General features: G+C 40.0%; 1 protein-coding gene and 1 long non-coding RNA gene across 2 annotated transcripts in view; both read right to left on the bottom strand.

Annotated features, from left to right (window-relative positions):
* The window catches only part of LOC134754528 (uncharacterized), a 153,680-nt gene that overhangs the window by 16,621 nt on the left and 114,956 nt on the right, over nt 1–22,103 (bottom strand). The window lies entirely within an intron of this gene.
* The window catches only part of LOC134754242 (acetyl-coenzyme A synthetase), a 39,491-nt gene that overhangs the window by 13,021 nt on the left and 4,367 nt on the right, over nt 1–22,103 (bottom strand). Inside the window, exons 2-6 of the mRNA XM_063690436.1 lie at nt 19,438–19,633; nt 16,252–16,491; nt 15,740–15,855; nt 11,933–12,125; nt 4,277–4,410 (exon numbers count right to left, since the gene is read on the bottom strand). Coding sequence (XP_063546506.1) covers nt 4,277–4,410; nt 11,933–12,125; nt 15,740–15,855; nt 16,252–16,491; nt 19,438–19,633 — 879 coding nt within the window. The remainder of the gene's footprint in view (nt 1–4,276; nt 4,411–11,932; nt 12,126–15,739; nt 15,856–16,251; nt 16,492–19,437; nt 19,634–22,103) is intronic.

Raw genomic sequence — 22,103 nt, 5'->3', positions numbered from 1 at the left:
TGCCGGTTAAAAAGTAGGTCGCGAAGTGCGTAGTTTATGGTCAGTCAAAAAAATTAAAAAGTTAAAAACATTGCAGACTCGATTTCAGGACTGCAATGTTGCATATAAATTCCATTATTTGTCGAGTTCTAAACTTTTTACAAGTTGAAGTGGCCATATCAAATGAAGGCATAGATCCATTAAACAGCCAAATAGATGACCAGTACTTATTAGTATAATGTTGGTACCGCGATTATTTAGGTGTCTCAGATAGGTTGGCGTATTTTTAGCAGAAAAATACACTTCTATTTTTAATTAAATAATTTTTAAGAAAAAAAAACGACTTCAATGGGGGATGCCGCTGAAAGTTCACTTATTGTTGATGGTGCACTCTTAGATTTCAGACAATGAAATGAAAAAGACAGCATCTTTTGCCTAATTATGTAGAAAAGGAGGTAAAACCACCCACTTTTCTAGTAGCATTTCGTTTTTGTAAGGGTCGCAGTTCTAACCTAAACTAACCTACTTTTCTGATAGCATTTCGTTTCTGTAAGGGTCACAGCTCTAACCTAACCTAACCTACTTTTCTGATAGCAGTTCTGTTCTGTGAGAATCACAGTTCAAAACCCACCCACCTAACCTAACCCACTTTTCTAGTAGCATTTCCGGGGCCGGGTCTGGGTCCGGATCCGAGTCCTGGTCCGTGACCGGCTGTCCGGGTCCAAGTTTGGGTCAGAGTTCGGTCTGGATCCGGGTCCGAGTTGGGGTCCATGTCCAGACCCGGGTCCGGGTCCGAGTCCGGGTCCAAGTTTGGGTCTGAATCCATAAGGAAGAGGACAAATCGCCAAACGTGAACTATGCGTCATTGAAGAGTTCCGTTCTGATCATCATCAGCAGTTCCACTTCATCAAATGTCACTTTTTTAAATGTAAGTGCTTGATTCATTGATGAAAATACTAAAATCACTATATGTATGCCTTTAACATTTGAGGAGTTCCCTCGATTCCTCATAGATCCCATCATCAGAACTGCTTTTTGACAAAAACGGGACCAATCTGTATGTACTTGTATATACTTACAATCAAAAAAAGAATTTTCAAAACCGGTCCAGAAATGACGGAGTTATGGAGTAACAAACATTTAAAAAAACACAACTGAATTGAGAACCTCCTCCTTTTAGAATCTTGAAGTCGGTTAAATAAAAAATAAGACGGCGGCAAAGCAAATCTTTTTACTTTTTTCTGTGAAAATATATACCTACATAAGAACGTTGCTACTGTAAAATATTTCTAGTTTATTTGTATTTATTGCGCCATATTTGAGAAAAGCACTACTCGGCTGGAAGGCTACTTGCTGGCTTCGGATTCAATTAAACGGACTCCCAAGGTCGTCCGTTTAAAACGAATCTTCAGCCAGCAAGTAGCTACTTCCGAGCCTCGACAATAATGTACTATTACAAGAAATCAAACAAAAGATTGACTTGTAAACTGTCCAAGTAGACCTAATATTATGTAGGATGAAAGTACACGTACGGATGCATATGTAGATGTGCACGCACACATACATTGTTAGCTTCGGGAGCATATCAGAGATGGTGCTTTCAAATGAGTTTCCATAAAATGCTTCAATTTAAGAGGGCTCTCTTAGGGTATGCGCGCATGAGCAACTTTTGTCTCTGCGACTATTTTGTCTCTCACATCGTCTATGGGTTAGTATGGAAGTGCGCACACGTAGCGACGCGACTCCCGGGAGACTTTTTTTGTCCGCGGGTTTGGAGACAAGCCCGCGACGCAACTGTCTCTATTGGTTTCAATGCAAGTGCGCGCACGGGCGACAAAAAAGTTGCCGGTCGGCCAGAGGGCCTACTGCGAACCACGTTCGACGTGCTGCCTCTCGGTCGCACTTGTAAATTCGTATGTAAGTGTGACAGGGAGGCAACACGTCGAACGTGGTTCGCGGTAGGCCCTTAGAAAGTCTCCCGCTTGTCGCGTCGCTACATGCGCGCACTTTCATACTTACCCATAGGCTTGATGTGAGAGACAAAATAGTTGCGGACACAAAAGTCGCTCTCGTGCGCGCATCACGAGCAACTAAGTCGCAAGGCGATTTATTGCCGTAAAGAGACAAATAAATCGCCTGGCGACTAAGTTGCTCGTGCGCGCATACTTACCCTTACTTTATTCTTTGTTGAAAACGTTCGTAAATGTCAATGTCAAGAATTTCGACTGAACAAATTCGTCTGCAGTACATTGCTGGCTCGGTTTATTTTGTTGCAAAATAGCAGTAATTTTTTGAACTTAATTAACAAACCGTTTGGATTTAATTATACATTAGTTAACTAGTCTATACTTATATTTCTTGCTCGTGTTACGGGAAGCACCCTGTATCACTACATAGTAAAAAACAAAGTCGCTTCCTGCTGTCTGGATGGATGTCTGTCCCTATGTATGTATGCTTAGATCTTTAAAACTCCAAATGAGTCAAGTGGGCTGCCCTCGAGCAGAGGTAGGGGTCTCCAAAGTTTAAACCTCGACGAGGGCCACAATCAGGCTTACGCTTCCTTTTCGCAGGCCAGTTTTCAGGCTCGTTGACCATGGGCCGTGATTTGGAAACCCCTGCCTTAGAGCCATAGAAATAAAAATATGAGGAAAAGTGGTTTGACGGCTGAGAGAGTGTCTCGAATTCCTGATCAATTTGACCAGAGGGCCTACCGCGAACCACGTTCGACGTGTTGCCTCCCTGTCACACTTACGTACGAATTTACAAGTGCGACAGAGAGGCAACACGTCGAACGTGGCTCGCGGTAGGCCCTCAGAAAGCATGATCGCAACGACAGTAACTTGACGGCTGTTGCGGTATAATTACTTACCAATATAAAACGCCGGTTTTTGCTATTAATATTAGTATACCTATAAATCGCAGTACAACTATAAATTCAGGTAATTTCACATTTTAGGCTAACTAAATTAAAACCACAAAAATATTTAAATACGTTTTCCATTGCGAGCTGCCAAAGTGGCATCCATTGCTTGTTTTACGTACTTCTTTCTTAGGTGTTTAGGAAACTTTCCCGCAAAGGACAGCAAACAATACATGTGAAATATGACATCACGACATCAGTCACAACATCGAAATAATATTTGGCAGTGACAAAAAATTTGAGCACCGAATCAGTCGATATTCTTGATTTTATCGAATCGATTTTTTTGAAGTCGAAACTGTGTAGTGCGCGGAAATAGTACATTTCGATGCTAGTGCGGAAAGTATGCTATTACTTCACGAGTACCGAGATATCTGAGGGATATGGCAAGACTCGGGACGAGTGAAGAATGACATATCCGCACGTGTATCGAACGACGTTTTTTAATACAGTTGTGAAAAAATAAGAAAAGCAACAAGTATTAAGGAATGGAATTCGAAACTTTTTATATTATTAATTCTGTGACATCATCATTGACATTGACATTATGAAGAGGTGTTTTTCTAGCTTTTATTCAACTAGAATAGATTTTGTTATTATTATTAAACCCACTTCAATGAGTTTTTTTTTTTCAAATGCATGTTCTATAAGACAGAAACAATTGTAAATATTAAAACATTGTACTATTATTACCTAAATATCGTTATTTACGATTATTTGTGTATCGTATATTTATAAAAACAATATCGAATGCTGCCTTTGGAAACTTAAAACATTCTTGCAGTAAGAAAATACGCCTCTTCTTTGACAGGCGTTCCGTTCCATTCAGACAACTTATTAAGAACGGTTTTTCAACATTAAAAAATAAACGTGTTATAATACTTATAATGATGAAGAGGTAAGTAATAAAATATGAAATATGCATATTTTTCGTATTCTTACATTAACAGTAGGTTTTTATGTTGATTACGACGTCTAAAGGAAACTAATATAAACACTCATCAATAAGTAGTCATGAATCGGAACAAGTATAAATTTAAAAAAATTGGAAAAGTAAAAAGCACTAGTTCGCGAAAACCAACTTTCCGCACGCTAAACAGCCACGAAAAGTAGCACTTTTTGAGCAACTGTATTAAAAAATAAGATTCGTGGAATGTTTGGTGACCGTCACAACCCAACACCCGAGAAACAATTAGTCGAAACGAAACACAGTAGGTAGAGTGATCATTCGGTATTATAAATATTGTTACATAGAAGGGTACCTAAGTACCCGTTAAAACTCCTGCAAACTGTATTAATAATGTAAGTAGTTATTGAAAAACTGTTTATTTATAAATATGTATGGTTAGATTAGAGGTAATATTAAAGCGAAGTTACCTTTGAACGGGCTCCTCGCCGAACTTAGTGAGGGTTCTGATGGCCGTGGGTGCGGTGTAGAACTGCGACACCTTGCACTTCTCCACCACGGCCCAGTAGCGGTCGTTGTCTGGGTAGAACGGGGTGCCTTCGAACTACATACAAAATAATACAGCTAGTTAATGCCTGTTGCTCTCTTTTGTACACATTTCATCATAATTTATTTTCAAGGAAGAGTTCATAATGTACCACACGCTGTCACGTCACGGCACCTCATCAAAAATTACGCCGCTGTGAGCCTAATATAAATTTTGAAAAACTGGTGCTCTCTTTTGTAGACATTTCATCATAATTTGTTTTCAATGGAAGAGTTCGAATTAGATGTTATGTACCACACCACACGGTGAGCCATGGCACCTAATAAAAAATACGCCACTGTGAGCCCAATTAATATGATTCTTGATTTACTGTGTTTAATTTCAATTTTCCAAATTCACATATTGTCATTACTTAAAAATATTTAACTATTTTAAAAACTTCGATATCATCCGTCATTTATTTTGTCATTCTTCAATCCTCCTTCAATCCATTATTCCAATACCATCCATAATTCCAAAGATAACTAAAATAGACAATGATTAAAATTAGAGAAATCGTGGGTATCCGTCGTGGATATCTAGAATAGTAGGTACATTATGATTCAAGTGTGCCAAGTTGGTGACTACACACGAGGCGATATTGTATGCGCGAATTGAAAGTGCGAATAAGAAAGCCCACGTGTGTAATGACCAATGCACACGCGTTTCATACGACGTTTTTCAACACACTTGCGAGAAAAAAAAGAACTCATATTAATCAAATTTTAATAGTTAAAACAGTTAGTATTGTGTGTTGCATCTGTCATACTGTCGGCCGCCCCTCGCCCGGCGCGGGCCGCGCACCGCGCAGGCGGTCGTGCACGCCGGTGCCAGCCAGTCTGACCAATTAAAGAAGGCTCCCTTTCCATGCATATTATTAGCAATCAGTTAGCTTCTTAACTCAGTCGGATAATATAATGAAAAAGCACGAGTGGAATAATACACTGAAAGAGCACGCGTGTTTAATATCTAGGATTATGAGCCAAAAATCGGTGGAATAAAAACGTCGTTTTGAGCAAGTGTGTTGAAAATATTATTTTAAAACTGACTATTATGCCCCTTGTTTTCTTAAGCATATTACGGTAGTTTTTCGCAATGACCAGTTTGACTGAACTATTGCATTTCGTAAGTATTTCGATTAAGTATATACATGCATTGTAATGTTATACTAATACTTCCGACTGCCGTTACATTATCAAGGTTCCACCCAAGGTGAACGCTAAGCTAGAGTCGTCAGGAAGTCGGCCGAACTTCCATTCCTTCTGATAAAATTGTCACGGCTTTCGGCAATTGTCATAGTTATCCAGGTCAGTTTAGACTCAGTTTAGATTGAGTTATCTACTACTTAGATATCTACATGGAGTAGGTACTTAACTTTTAACACACTTGCTAACACGGATCTTATTAGTCTACCCAAAATTCCCGGGGCGCGGGTGCGGAAATGATTTTGTGTCAGTTCAATTCCCGGGGCGCGGGTGCGGAAATGATTTTGTGTCAGTTCAATTCCCGGGGCGCGGGTGCGGAAATGATTTTGTGTCAGTTCAATTCCCGGGGCGTGGGTGCGGAAATGATTTTGTGTCAGTTCAATTCCCGGGGCGCGGGTGCGGAAATGATTTTGTGTCAGTTCAATTCCCGGGGCGGGGGTGCGGAAATGATTTTGTGTCAGTTAAATTCCCGGGGCGGGGGTGCGGAAATGATTTTGTGTTAGTTCAATTCCTAATTTTGAATTTACTCTAGGTGCTGTAATCCAGTAATAGTCCTTTTTTTGCGTTTCTCTAAACTTTGTCCATGACTATATGAATTTAAAATAGGTAGTTAGCTCCAAATGTACTTACTTAGAAATGTTAAAATAGTTTCTGTTTTTACAGTTTATAACCTATTTTTTGGCTAGTGTAAAACATTTTCACACCCAAAATTCCGGTGTATGCTTATTAATCTTTTTAGTGTTATTACACCGTTTTTAGGTTCAAAACTTAAGACAAACACGCGAGTTCTTTACTGTAGGTACATTACCGCATCCGGGTTATATGATACATTATATAATATAATCTGTAATGATACCCCTTTAAAAGTTATCTGTATGTAGGCTAAACACTCTAATTAAGCCGGGCCAAACGGTTTTTAGGGTTTCGTAGGCAAAAAGCGCGAAATCGGAACCCCTATAGTTTCGTCATGTCCGCCCGTCTGTTTGTCCGTATCTCACAGCTTTTTTACTCGAAAATTATAAGCTATATTTTGACGAAATTTGGTACATAGGAGTATTTTGTGCTCAGAATAAAAATAAAAATAATTTCTAAGGGGGCACTTCATACATGAGTCTAAAATTGAATGAAAAAAATATTCTGTAAAAATCTATGTGTATCTAATAAAATGTATCAGCCCCCTCCCCTACCCGTAAAAGCGTACCTATGGAGGGTTCCGTATCTGCGGCCCGACACGCGCACTTGGCCAGTTTTTAAATTAACAAACCCTTTTTATGACGCGAAATAGATTAACATATCATATTTAGTATCAACAATTTGATTAGGTAAATATATTATTTGAAATAGTTTAACTTAATTTTTTATGTCAATGAAATATAAGCAACTTACAACATGTTATGTTATAATCACGATCACTGCCCCAGTGCATTTTCTTATGTAGCCTTAATTTTCAGATTTATGTTTAGGACGGGATAGTTATTACGTTATTAGTTACTAACACACTAGTTTGTATCATATCATAATGTTCTCGTATTATTATTATCCATGTCATTGTCAGTTTCGAATTTAAGTAAATGTATGGCTTACTAAGTTACTATCAAGTAACAACAAAACATTCCGCGACAAACTCATACACATGAACAGCAGTATAATTTTCCATTTTAAAATGTAAATGATAGAGATTAGAGAACCCAATGGCAAAGAACAACGTAGTCTTCAAAACATAGTATCTATACGAGACAATCGAAACGAGAAGAAGTAATCAGATGAGCCGCCCGGTGGGTATGCTCGTGCGATAGAATCGAAAATCATGCATATATGTTTAAGGAGGCAAGTAGGCATTAGGCACAGGTTTTAGTATAATAAATTCCATTACCATCATCTCAGCTAAGAGAGTCCCTTCGTGTCTAGTTTGTCAGTCGAGCAACTAAACTAGATACGCTCGCCTTGGGACAGCGTCTAAACTAAAGGCACTTGTCACGTAACAAGTGTCTTCAATGACCTCTATAATTTTTATAGATGCCATTGTAACGTCAGCCTATTATTGTTATTGCAAAATAATATGTCAACTATGGAAAGTAGTAGATAATAGTGATGTTGGTATCTCGTGCCGAGATATGTCAGATGTACTACACGTGATTATGTTTATTTTATTTATCACTATTTCCTTTACTTTGCGGCATTGACACAACGAAGTAGAATAACGTCGCCGCTTTGACACGACAATGTTAAGCTACATCATTTTTACCTGTTTTTAGGGTTCCCTACCAAACAGGTACAAAAGGAACCCTTATGGTGCGACTGTCCGTCTGTCTGTCTGTCACATTGCTAAATATCTCGAGAACTACTGAAGCTATCGATTTGAAATTTGGAATAGTTATGAACAGTGCTAACCTTAACACATTGGAAGTGTAATATTTTTATTTTATTTTTATTAATTATGATAAATGCCCAATATAAAGAGGGGGCAAAAAGTCGACCCTAGTTACTAGGTTGAGTGGGATATCATTTGAAAGAGCTTGAATTGAACATTACATAATTTTTAAGAAAAAAAAACCGACTTCAATGGGGGATGCCGCTGAAAGTTTACTTATTGTTGATGGTGCACTCTTAGATTCCAGACAATGAAATGAAATAGGCAGCATATTTTGCGTAATTATCCTAATCCATCTTTTGACTAATTTTGCCTAATTGCCTAATTATTAGAATATTGCCTAATAATGTAGAAAAGGAGGTAAAACCACCCACTTTTCTAGTAGCATTTCGTTTTTGTAAGGGTCGCAGTTCTAACCTAACCTACTTTTCTGATAGCATTTCGTTTCTGTAAGGGTCACAGTTCTAACCTAACCTAACCCACTTTTCTAGTAGCGTTTCCGGGTCCGGGTCTGGGTCCGGATCCGAGTCCGGGTCCGTGTCCGGCTGTCCGGGTCCAAGTTTGGGTTAGAGTTCGGTCCGGGTCCGGATCCGAGTTGGGGTCCATGTCCAGACCCGGGTCCGGGTCCGAGTCCGGGTCCAAGTTTGGGTCTGGACCCATAAGGAAGAGAACAAATCGCCAAACGTGAACTATATGTCATTGAAGAGTTCCATTCTGATCATCATCAGCAGTTCCACTTAATCAAATGTCACTTTTTTAAATGTAAATGCTGGATTTGTTGATGAAAATACAAAAATCACAATATGTACGCATTTCACATTTGAGGAGTTCCCTCGGTTCCTCATGGGTCTCATCATCAGAACTCGAGCTTGACAAAAATATGCCTTAAAAACCTAACTTGCTTAACAAACATAACGAAGAGGACAAATCGCCAAACGTGAACTATGCGTCATTGAGTTCCGTTCTGATCATCATCAGCAGTTCCACTTCATCAAATGTCACTTTTTTAAATGTAAGTGCTTGATTTGTTGATGAAAATACTAAAATCACTATATGTAAGCCTTTAACATTTGAGGAGTTCCCTCGATTCCTCATGGATCCCATCATCAGAACTGCGTTTTGACAAAAACGGGACCAATCTGTATGTATATACTTACAATCAAAAAAAGAATTTTCAAAATCGGTCCAGAAATGAAGGAGTTATGAAGTAACAAACATAAAAAAAAACAAACAAAAACAAAACATACAACCGAATTGATAACCTCCTCCTTTTGAAATCTTGAAGTCTGTTAAAAACAATTTTTTATTTGTTTTTCATAGTGAATTTTTTTTACCTTATCTCCGAAGTTTACCAACGAAAATTTTTGAAATTTTTAACCGACTTCAATTTCATAGAAGGAGGTTCTGTATTCGGTTGTGGCTAATTTTTTTTTATGTATGTTCACCGATTACTCCGAGACCCGTGGTCCGACTTGAACAATTCTTTTTTTGTTTGAAAGGAACTACCTCTAAGGTGGTCCCACATTAATCTGGTGCTGTTCTGATAATGGGATCCATGAGGAATTGAGGGAACTCCACAATTTTTAAAGGCACATGTATGGTGATTTGGGTATTTTCTTTAGCAACTCGAGCATTTTCTCTCGAAAACCACCAATTTGATGAAGTGGAGCTGATGATGATGATTGTTTTGATGATAATGATTTCAGCGATTACTCCAGCACCCATGATCCGATTTGAGTAATTCTTTTTCTGTTTGAAAGAAGTTACCTCCAAGGAGTTTTCGTAACATTTTTGGTTTTGATCTGATGATGGAATCCGTGAGGAATTGATGGAACTCCTTAATTTTTAAAGGCACGTGTATGGTGATTTCGGTGTTTTCTAAAGTAACTCAAGCACTTCCTCCCAAAAACCACCAATTTGATGTAGTGCAACTGTAGACTAACCACGAGTTTGACACTAAATATTCGCTAGCGTCTTCGTAAATTACTTTGTTCACTAATATGCCAGTACGAGCGAGATGCATAAACAATAAGTTACGCACACGATAGCGAATATATCAATGTCAAACTTGTGGTAAGGCTACTGATGATGAAGACCACCGACGAAATGTGAAACTTCCCTCGTCGTATGTGTGAAACAACCAAAGAGACTGAGAGGTGAGGGGTAGGTGTGAGAGGTGAAGGTAGAGGGTATTAGTGTTTGGGGGGTTTGAGGTTGGGGGTTGAGGGGAGGTGAGTTGATGGGTCGGGGACTGAGGGGTTGGGAGTTAAGGGTTTGGGGGTTACGGTTAGGAGTTAAGAGGTCTGGGGTTAGGGGTCGGGGAATGGCGGTTGAAGGGTTGGTGGTTTAGGGTCGAGGGGTTCAGTGATCAGGGGTTGATGTGCTGTGAGGTTGAGTGATCGGGGGGTTTGAGGGATTGGGTCAGTGGCGGGGCGGAGAATGGAATTAGTGACAGGAATGATTTCCCAGATGGACTCGAGGAAAATTCTGATTATTTAATAAAGTTTACGAATTTAGAGTTAAACATGATTATGTTTTCCATTCATACGTCACGCTCTTAAGTCTTAACAATGTCTTAAAACTAAAAATGGAAAAATAAAAACTTTTATAAAAAAAAAGATAAACCGACTTCAAAAAGGATGAAATAAAATAATATCCTTTTTAGGGTTCCGTGTTTAAGTATATGCGTTACCAACTGATATGTTTGAAGTCGGTGCCAAGCCAAGTAGTAACAATACCAGTCATAAATGATCAGCTTTATGTATATAAATCCCATTACAACTGTGCAAATATTATAAACGTGAAAGTAATTCTGCCTGCCTCTGTTACCTTTTCATGGCTAAACAACTGAACCGCTTTAGCTGAAGCATAGCATGAAGGTTCCTTGAATTGTTTTATATTTTGAAATGTAGTCCTCTGGATAAGCGACAGAAAATAACTCAGTCCCAATCCCACACTTGCGGTCTATGTTCAAGAATTAGTAAGAAATGCTCTTTAAAAAATACGACGACACATAAACGCATTAGATTTACACTAATGTGTCGACAAGCATGGTACGAACTGCGCCAAGAAGGTTCATCCGTGTGTTCTGTTCTGAGGTGTGTTATTAAATACCTACAAAAAGTTCGTTTATTGTCGTCTTGTAACGCTGCGTCTTACATAGGAGAACACTCGCAAACGCGAAGCGAAGCGACGCGGCCCGGCCCGGCCGGCCCAAGGCGTTCGCGTTCGCAAAGAGATCGCCCACGTAGGACACTTCTATAGGTATCAAAGGATTAATTAAGGCGCCGTGCCGCGCCGCTTAGCGTTCGCGTGTTGTTCGCCTACGTAGTACGCTGCGTTAGGCAATCCAACGTACATACTTACCTATATATAGCCGCAGCCTTATCGAATTGCACCAAAATCACTATGAATATATGGTTCAAATTTGGCTTGGCACCGACTTCAAACATATCAGTTGGTAACGCATATACTTAAACACGGAACCCTAAAAAAGATAATATTTTATTTCATCCTTTTTGAAGTCGGTTTATCTTTTTTTTATAAAAGTATTTATTACATAATAATAACATGAACATTATGTAAAAATTTTAAGCTGAAACGGAAACATTCGCTAACGCTCGGTCAATAATATTAGTAACTTAGTATATCCGTTAAGAATTTTATGAGATGCCGTCTCCAGTATCACGGGTCGTAAATATTAGTAGGTATAATATAGGAGGATAATAGTTTGGGAGCAAAGAAGGCCAGCGGCGTGTACCTACACTACACCGCACCGTACACGACGTAAGTAAGTGTTGCCCCTGATCGAGTCGACCATCAGCGTTACACCAGGGGACAGCCTTGTCCGGGTACTCGGACATGTAGCGTAAGGTGGCAGCCGAACGTACAGCAGGGGGCCTAGCCAAGATACATACGCTCCGTATCCATTAGGTAGCAGTCACTTCGGGTCTCAGTTACTTACGAGGACAGAGGTGGCGGCGTTGGCCAGCGGTGCGTACACGACGTAGGTGTGGCCCGTGATCCAGCCGACATCGGCGGTGCACCAGTACACGTCCTTGTCTCTGTAGTCGAATACGTAGCGGAAGGTGGTGGCGGCGTACAGCAGATAGCCGGCGGTGGTGTGCAGCACGCCTTTCGGCTTGCCGGTGGAGCCGCTACAAACAAAATCAACCTTCAATTGTATGAACAATAGGTATTATAGTTTTAATGAGTTTTTCGGGAGTCATCAGACTGAATATAATTATCATTTCTTAATTTACTATTTTTTTTTATAATAACGATGACAGCTATCATAACAGTTTCCCAATGCGATAGTGTAGCAAATAGTATTAATCTAGAGACATATACCTACCTATAAAATTATTTCTGAGAAGTATGACATAACCTATACATAAGACAAACAAAGTGACTTTGCTTAACAATGGAACACATTAATCTGGGTAGCAGCTTAATTGAGCGTGCGCAAGGCTCTCGTCCACGGTGCCTCAAGCAGTAGGCAGGGGCGCGCGCGCGGCTTTGCTAGCAGCGGCGGCCGGCGTCGGCGCCACACATACCAGGCCAGTGACTCTGGGTTACTGATACTACCGCGCATTAGTTTAAATATACAGGACGCTAGAGCAAGCTCCCGCCTAACCTCCAACTCCAACCCTACCATACCCAACACAAACAAAGTTGGGTACCTAAGGGGGTAATGTAGAAGCATAGGTAATTCTTATGAAAAAATATCTTGAGGCAACCGCCCTAATAGGGTTAACCACTGACATATATGTTTAGACAAGCTGTCGAGAACAAATTGTGTCCGCGAGGTGTCCGCCATGTTTTTCGTTTGATGCCTTTCAGTAAGCTGAAGAATAAGCGCAGCCAGGCCAGGGGGGTGTCACTACATTCCTACTATAAACTTTACAAGGGTGAAAGCAAGGCAATGCTATTTAGATAAATTCCTTTAATTTGCAATGAGTAGGCACACACGAAAATAACTCAAATCTAATACGGATAAGATAAGATCCTAACTGATATAAGACTCAGAATCGTTTCAATCATATATTATAAATATTTTTAAAATAGGTTTGTCATCTCAATTCAATACATATTTTCGTTTTGAGGTTATAAATTTTATGGAGATGACAGCTCACCGTACCCAAGCTATGTGTGTGTGTGTGAGAGAGAGAAAGAGAGTAGCTTATTTCAAAAGCAAAGGGTCTTGGGAAGTATGTATAGAAGCTGATGGAGCATCCGGCTCTTTAGGCAATTTAATATGATTTTAAAATGGACGGGGCGTGTCCCGCGTGTCATACATTATCAAACTTTTTTCAGATGCTGATTTGCAACCTACCCTATTGTACAGTCACGGAATTTGAAGGTTTGTCACTTTTGAACCTTAATGCCCTTACATAGAATCGAAAAATAACAAACCTTCAAATTCTGTGAGTGTACATATATTATATAATATGTATTTATATGTATTATTGTAATGATAATGGTAAAGTAGAGACTGGCAGAAAAAATCTGAAGGCAGAGTTCAATAAAATTTCCGTGCACGGACGGTTCTACATAGGTATCAGTGGACATTGATGATATGTATATCTATCTGGCCAAATTTTTATGAACAGAATTATGACTTTAACAAAATATATTATGATAAAGTTCGACAGAGAAAAATTTAATGATAATTGAAGATGGTAATTGGTAATTCACGTTCAAGGGACTCCTATTGCTAAGATGACATGTCAACACAAGGAGAAGAATAGTACATAGTAGGAGAGGCTGAAAGAAAGCGATGTATTTTTGCCAGGAACATTTATATTTTCTTCACTAGAAGAACTAATTTTTATAGCGTAGATACGTGTTTCTTGTATGTTTTAGTCAAACACAATTTGCAACACTATCCAATTCAGTAAGTAATGTAAGTATTTTCCGATCCCGCCTTTTTTACTTTTTTTATCACTTTAATTTTTATTTATTTTTAACATTTATGGCCTAACTTTTTTATCACTTTTAAGAGGCGTTTTTCTGTTGTTTGCTTCAATCCGACTCATCCGACTCTAAACTTATAGTTGGTCAAACCAAATTGGCAGTAAATAAGAACAAAAAAACTACACTCATCCTTTTCTTTCGGGTGCTAGTACTAGTGTAAGATAAAGATAGTATGATTCTCTCTGTCTATGTTTGAAATAAGACAGTCCTTTGACAATCTATAGAAGCGTTTTTGCTAAAAAACCACAAACAGCTACAAAAGTAAAAACACATTAAGCGTGAACTGAATGGTTTTGGCGTTTCTTTTTTTAAACAAGTAATTGGTCCTATAAATAACCTAATTGTATTTTTGAAGGAAAAAGTTGCGCCAAAAAAGACCTTACATTGATTGTTATGTTTTAAATGATACCTACACATTGCTGTAGCACCTGAACCAGTGAACCATCACCAATGACAGATAATGATAATAACGGATGACTCACGTTAGACCGAGCCGTGTCCGGGCCGGAGCTTCCGGCGCTTACTTTTCTATGACATGACATGTGATCACGTGATGCTTTCCATAGAAAACGAAGCGCCGGAAGTTTCGGCCCGGACACGGCCCGGTCTAACGTGAGTCATCCTTAATGAGACATTGTAGTAGTGGTGGTTCAAGTGCTACAGCTTTATTGCCTACTTTCCAGCTTGGGTTTAGACAATCTATTGCCACATTTCCGAATAGTGGCGTGAAAAAAATTACAAAATCTAGAACTGGACACTCAAGTACTTTCAAAAGCATTATAATTAATTGTGGCGTTCCATGTCTAAAGGGTCCTACAATACGCAATACGCACATGGAGCATAAGAACCCTTTAGGCATGGAACGCCACAATTGATGATTCTTAATTATACTTATAAAGAACATTGCAAGAACATTGTTTTAGCATGTTGTTTTGATTTCTGTTTATAAAATAATAAACTTCCAAGCCCTATGTTTTGCCACCTTTTTTTTTCAAGTAGGTACTTAAGTAGTAGGTACTATTGAATTTAATGACATTCATTTTCTACCGAAAGTTTGTTTGCTTTACCCCTGGAGCCCTAAGCCTCTGTGGTGGCTCCGCGAGAAAAAGCGAAAATAAATCTATATCTCTTGTCCACAGTTAATTTGACAAACAAAAATTTTTAACTTGGGGCTCCGTCAAATATTTTGCTTTCAAAAGGGTTCCGTCGCCAAAAAAGTTTGAGAACCGCTGATCTAGAAAGATATTTTGCTTGATGCGCACAGTTAAGTATTAACTTTATATGCTAATCAGTAACATTGTATATTACACTTTGTTCCGTAATAGATACGTGTCAAGATCAAGTACCTAGTCGAAAACTAAACACAATGTAAAGAAGAATATTGAGTAGTAACCAGTAACCAGAACTGTATTTGGACATAGTGTTCACAATGGTACCGCAAATCCCAACAAAATTGTGACAGTTTGTATGTGTTGTAAACGTTTTGACACTGCGACTAGCTTTACCAAGCAAGCCTGTGACGGCTGTGACCACTATCGAAGCTTTGCCACCAAGAAAGGTTGTCTGATTAATTCATTTCTGAACAAATCATGCTGAGAAATCTCGTTTTTATCATTTACGAGCGCCATTTCTAACATTTGGTTCAAGTACAAGCACAGGTTACAAATACTGTAGCTTTCAGGTAATTCGTATTTTCCAAAGTCCGCAAACATCTACACTCATCAAAGTCAAAGAGGGCGCCTTCTTTCGCAGACAAATACCTACAAACAGAAATTACAATTACTTAGGTACATACCTGGTGTAGAGCATGAACAACGGTTCCTCTGCACCCATCCATTCTGGGGGGCAGAAGGTGGATTGCCCTTCCATTATTTCATGCCACCACACGTCTCTGTCTTCCGTCCATTTGTACTGTAAAATAACGCTTTTGATTTATCATCTCACCTAAAGAATGACCGCGCTAAGTTATAGCTTAATATATGCATCCACGACTTTTTAGGCCTAGCGGCGGGGACGGAGTGGTTTGATATGAAAAGGGGTGCGGTGCTGGCTCGCGTCCAATTTTGAGCAGAAGATGTGAAGTTTCAGTTCCTTGCACTACAAAATAGAAATCGCGTACGTACTCTCGAGTTGTCTCACTCACCAGTCATTTTTGGCGTCCTCTCCTGTGTAGCTGATAATGTGCAACTGAAATAGTGACCGTGAAGTTTAAAATTTGAAGTCCTAAAGTGCCCGATTCCGGCATCGCTTCAGCGAAGAGGTTAAAGTTCGAAGTGATGGATGTTCTTGACTCAAACTCATTCTTACCAAAGACGAGATATCATCGGGCAGTTTCCCACACGGCGTGACCCTCTTGAGGTGCGACACGACGATGCACTTGTCGACCTTGTGGTTGTATTTGGCCTGGGCGTTCTGCATGGCCTCGTCGCACGTGTTCTTGAGCACGAGCAGCTTCTCGCCGCGCCACCCGCCGTCCGCCGTCACCAGCACCTTGGCCTTGCAGCTCGCCATCCTCTCCGCGAGCGAATCCGAAGAAAACCCTGCGAACTGTACGGCCATGTTATTACTTATTACTACTAATATATTATATAAATTAATATGACACAACACATCTCACATTGCGACATATTCGAAGATCTTTACCCAAAATATTAACCAGCTCACCAGCTCGAAGAAGCTCTCTGTACCTACCGTTCAAAATCAGCTCGCAAATCCTACAATGGCAAAAACCTAATTTTCCCCTCACTAGCTCGGAAAGCCGTCTATTATCCTTTAAAACAAGCGGGGAAAAACGCATTTTATCCACTAGTGGGGAAAGTAATTTGACCTTGGATGGAGCGTGTTTAAGTAGCTTGACAGATAACAAAACGTAAAACGCTCATAATAATGGTTCGTTCGGTATTAATTATCATGAAATAAATGGTTTGAGAATCTAATAAAAAATACCAAATTTAGCTTTATTTAATAATTTTAAGTCATAAACCTTAAAGTTCCATAAGAAACGTTAGATTTTTTATAATGATGTTAAATATAATTCTGAACGCACAAGTTGAGTCGATGCAATTTCAAAACGCATCGTTGACATTTCATACGTCAGAACAGAAATGTCAACATTGTCAACAAAATTTTTACTGTTCTTCTCACCGACTCACGTAAAAATCAAAATTTCTAGTGTTTTCTGTTATAATATCGTAAAAAAATTAGTGATTCCAGTGATGAAAATGATCTAACGCCTGTGGATGTTGCACTTTCCTCGCTATAGTGAGGGGAAAAGTTTTGTGTTATACACGGGTGCAAATGTATTTTACTTCTCGTGTGTTGAAACACTCGCTACGCTCAGGATTCAACTATAGAATCCTTTCGCTTGCTCATGTTTCAATTCCACACTCGCGGGTAAAATACAACTTTACACCCTTGTATAACAAATAACTATTAACGAACATTTGAATTATTTTCCCATGCCCCATGCAAACTGGTACAATTATCATTTGCGCGATGATGTTGAATGGTAAATGTTTAAAAACATTAATTTGGACTTTAAGTCACTTTCTATACCTACCTTAGATTTAGCGACCGATCTCAGATTTTAAATATTATAGGTATTTATCTCTTATAGTTTTAGTAACATGCTTATTATAAGATTAACCTATTTATTTGTATAATAACTTAGTTGAGCACTTTTGGAAGGGTTTCCACGGAAGACCAGCGTCGTGGTATCCAAAAGTTACCTTTACAACAAGCTGATGAGTGGAAACCTTTTCAGTGACGTTATAAAGTGTTTTATGTAATATATTAGTAAAGTTGTATTTGCATAAACATCCTATAGTATTTTATACAATCGTGATATAATAGAGAGCTTTTTAGTCGAGTACCGTGTTTAAGCAACGAAGCTTGCTAAGTTGCTTAAGTTAAGGTGCGAGATTGAAAAGCTTGATTATATCACTATTGTACACAATACTTTTTCTACGAGGCAAAAAAAATACTTTCAACTAGTAGAATCATATAGGTAAACAAACCAAAAGTATACAGCTAAGATACGCGAGCTGCCGCAGCCCGCGATACCTTCATACTATCTCCTAGGTACCTGCAGACAGGCGAAGGAAGCCCTCCCGACGATCAACCCAGGTCTGTCACGGAGGCTGCGACTGCTGAAGAGGCCACAACTCCGGCTACTAACTGGAGCCATAACTGGCCACGCCTCACTAAACAAACACTTACTAACCATGCGTGTTACAGATAGCCCCCTTTGCAGGGCATGCATGGAGGCAGAAGAGACAGCCGCCCACGTCATCCTCGAATGTCCAGGGGTGGCAGAATACCGGGCACAATACCTCGGTTCGCCGGGGTCTCTCCCAGAAGTCGTCGGCAACATCAAGGGTCTGCTAGGCTTCATGGAGGAGTTGGGTTGGCAGGAGTAGTGCCGGCAACCCATCACGCAAAATAGGCGCATCGTAAGACGTCGAGTTGCGGAAACCTAGCCCGCGAACACCTATAACCTATAACCTACCTTCATACTCGTACGCGCCCCGGCCGCCGGGCCCGGCGCCCCCGGCGGGTTGGTCAACGACACCTCCTCGTAACTCATGAGGCCCTGGTACCTGCTCCGCGCTAAATTCAATTTTAAGACAGTTTTTTCTCGATTTTGGCCACTTTGAAAATAATTTTTTCAACACACTTGCTCAAAACGACGTTTTTATTCCACCGATATTTGGCTCATAATCCTAGATATTAAACACGCGTGCTCATTCAGTGTATTTTTCCACTCGTGCTTTTTCATTATATTATCCGACTGAGTTAAGAAACTAACTGATTGCTAATAATATGCATGGAAAGGGAGCTTTCTTTAATTGGTCGGACTGGCGGGCACGGGCGCGCCCGACCGCCTGCGCAGTGCGCGGCGCGCGGCCCGGCCGGCAGTACGAGTATGACAGATGAAACACACAATACTGTTTTAACTATTAAAATTTGATTAATATGAAAGTTTCTTTTTTTTCTCGCAAGTGTGTTGAAAAACGTCGTATGAAACGCGTGTGCATTGGTCATTACACACATCGGCTTTCTTATTGCGCGCTCGCTTACAAGCTCGCGCGCACAATATCGCCTCGTGTGTAGTGACCAACTTAGCACACTTGTATCATAATGTACTATTATTACATACTTACATTTTCGTTGCTTGAGAAAGATGGTTTTATTGCTATGAAGAGTATGAAGTTAACTAAGTAACCAAGTATTGCTTGCTATGTGTACATTATTTTTTTTACATTGTTGGCTCTATAAATGCCTCAGCGGAATTGGGGATTGTCTCTGGTTCAGCTCTTGGCAGTGCTTGCTAGGCTTCGTTAAAAATGTAGGTACTTTTACGTTTGTTTTTATTTTCAACCCTTGCATGACGCAAGCAAAGGGAGGCTGTTATATTTAGACGTCTCGTCGCATTCGTTGGTTTGCGAAAGAGTTTGTGAAATCGAGTCTATGACTAATAACATTATTACTTACCACTACGGAATGTATGGCACCGATCCTCGCGCACGCCAGCATGCACACCACCGTCTCCAGAATCATGGGCATGTAGAGAGATACGCGGTCTCCCTTCCCCACGCCGTTATCCTTCAGCGCGTTGGAGAACTGGCACACCAGGTCCATCAGCTTCCTGTACGTGATGCGGCTGTAGTCGTCCGCGTGGTTTCCTTCCCTGAAAAATCGTTTACCTTGTAAATCTTTATACCATGGCAAAAAAGCGATGTTGCGTTGCGTAATGACCGCTTGAATTCCACAGGGGCGTCATATTCGAATTGTCACCACATTCTCAGCACCATGCGGGAAGCTGGCAGTCCACAAAATTTCGAGTGCAGCAGGCCACTATGAATGTTAAGTAATTTTATCAGCACGACAGGTGGACCGTTATGACCTGACATCTCATTTTTAGGGTTCCGTACCTAAAGGGGAAAAAAGGGACCCTATTACTAAGACTCCGCTGTCCATCTGTCCGTCTGTCTGTCTGTCACCAGGCTGTATCTCATGAACCGTGATATTAGCTAGACGGTTGAAATTTTCACAGATGATGTACTTATTTCTGTTGCCGCTATCACAACAAATACTAAAAAAGTACGGAACCCTCGGTGCGCGAGTCCGACTCGCACTTGGCCGGTTTTTAGAACCCTTTTAGATTCGGCGGCCGTGGCTTAACTACCTATGTACTTAACAACACAACAGCTATCACCGTCCCGTCGCCGCGTGGTCGACTTAAGCTGCAAAATAGTGCCACGAGATTTTATCAATTCCGTTACCATTTTTCATTGACTGAGTTAATGACGGCAACGTAATGGACGGAACGAAAAATATATGATGATTTCAGGACACTTTGTTCTCTCGTGATTCTGAGTAGAATAACATTTAAAAAAAAATTAAGAAAAAAATAACCGACTTCAATGGGAGATGCCGTTGAAAGATTACTTATTGTTGATGGTGCACTCTTAGATTCCAGACGATGAAATGAAAAAGACAGCATCTTTTGCCTAATTATGTAGAAAAGGAGGTAAAACTACCCACTTTTCATTGGGTTCCACCCACTTCACAAAAAAAACCTACAACCGAATTGAGATCCTCCTCCTTTTGAAATCTTGAAGTCGGTTAAAAAATCAAATCGAACCACGGGTCTCGGAGTAATCGGTAAACATAAAGCCTGACCAGTAATATATGATCATTGTCAAGGGGCGTTGTTCATTCTCATGTATAGGGTGACAGTTCAGTATAATATGAAAAAATTAGTTTCAGTGAAATTCCGCAACATGGCGCGTGATCGTATATTCAGTCAGGCTTTACTTAAAAACCGGACAAGTGCGAGTCAGACTCGCCCACCGAGGGTTCCGTACCTCAGAAGAAATAATTTTTAAGAAAAAAAAAGCCGACTTCAATGGGAGATGCCGCTGAAATATTTTTTAAGAAATAAAAACCGACTTCAATGGGAGATGCCGCTGAAAGTTCACTTATTGTTGATAGTGCACTCTTAGATTCCAGACAATGAAATGAAAAAGACAGCATCTTTTGCCTAATAATGTAGAAAAGGAGGTAAAACCACCCACTTTTCTAGTAGCATTTCGTTTTTGTAAGGGTCGCAGTTCTAACCTAACCTAACCTACTTTTCTAATAGCATTTCGTTTCTGTAAGATTAACAGCTCTAACCTAACCTAACCTACTTTTCTGATAGCAGTTCTGTTCTGTGAGAATCGCAGTTCAAAACCCACCCACCCCACCTAACCCACTCTTCTAGTAGCATTTCCGGGTCCGGGTCTGGGTCCGGATCTGAGTCCGGGTCCGTGTCCGGCTGTCCGGGTCCAAGTTTGGGTCAGAGTTCGGTCCGGGTCCGGGTCCGAGTTGGGGTCCATGTCCAGACCCGGGTCCGGGTCCGAGTCCGGGTCCAAGTTTGGGTCTGGATCCATAAGGAAGAGAACAAATCGCCAAACGTGAACTATGTGACATTGAAGAGTTCCATTCTGATCATCATCAGCAGTTCCACTTCATCAAATGTCACTTTTTAAAATGGAAATGCTGGATTTGTTGATAAAAATACAAAAATCACTATATGTGTGCCTTTCACATTTGAGGAGTTCCCTCGATTCCTCATGGATCCGATCATCAAAACTCGAGCTTGACAAAAATGTTTCATGAAAACCTAACTTGCTTAACAAACATAACGAAGAGGACAAATCGCCAAACGTGAACTATGCGTCATTGAAGAGTTCCGTTCTGATCATCATCAGCAGTCCCACTTCATCAAATGTCACTTTTTTAAATGTGAGTGCTTGATTAGTTGATGAAAATACTAAAATCACTATATGTATGCCTTTAACATTTGAGGAGTTCCCTCGATTCCTCATGGATCCCATCATCAGAACTGCTGTTTGACAAAAACGGGGCCAATCTGTATGTATATACTTACAATCAAAAAAAGAATTTTCAAAATCGGTTCAGAAATGCCGGAGTTATGGAGTAACAAACATAAAAAAAAACATACAACCGAATTGAGAACCTCCTCCTTTGAAATCTTGAAGTCGGTTAAAAATTAAAGTGGTAAGTACAACTTTAAATAAAATAGCCCAGCTGACATGTATGTTTAGGTATATAATTACGTACGTTATTCACATATTATATATAAGTAGAAC

Source organism: Cydia strobilella, chromosome Z, assembly GCF_947568885.1.
Source record: "Cydia strobilella chromosome Z, ilCydStro3.1, whole genome shotgun sequence".
NCBI lineage: Eukaryota > Metazoa > Arthropoda > Insecta > Lepidoptera > Tortricidae > Cydia > Cydia strobilella.
This window is presented reverse-complemented; position numbering and strand designations above follow the sequence as displayed.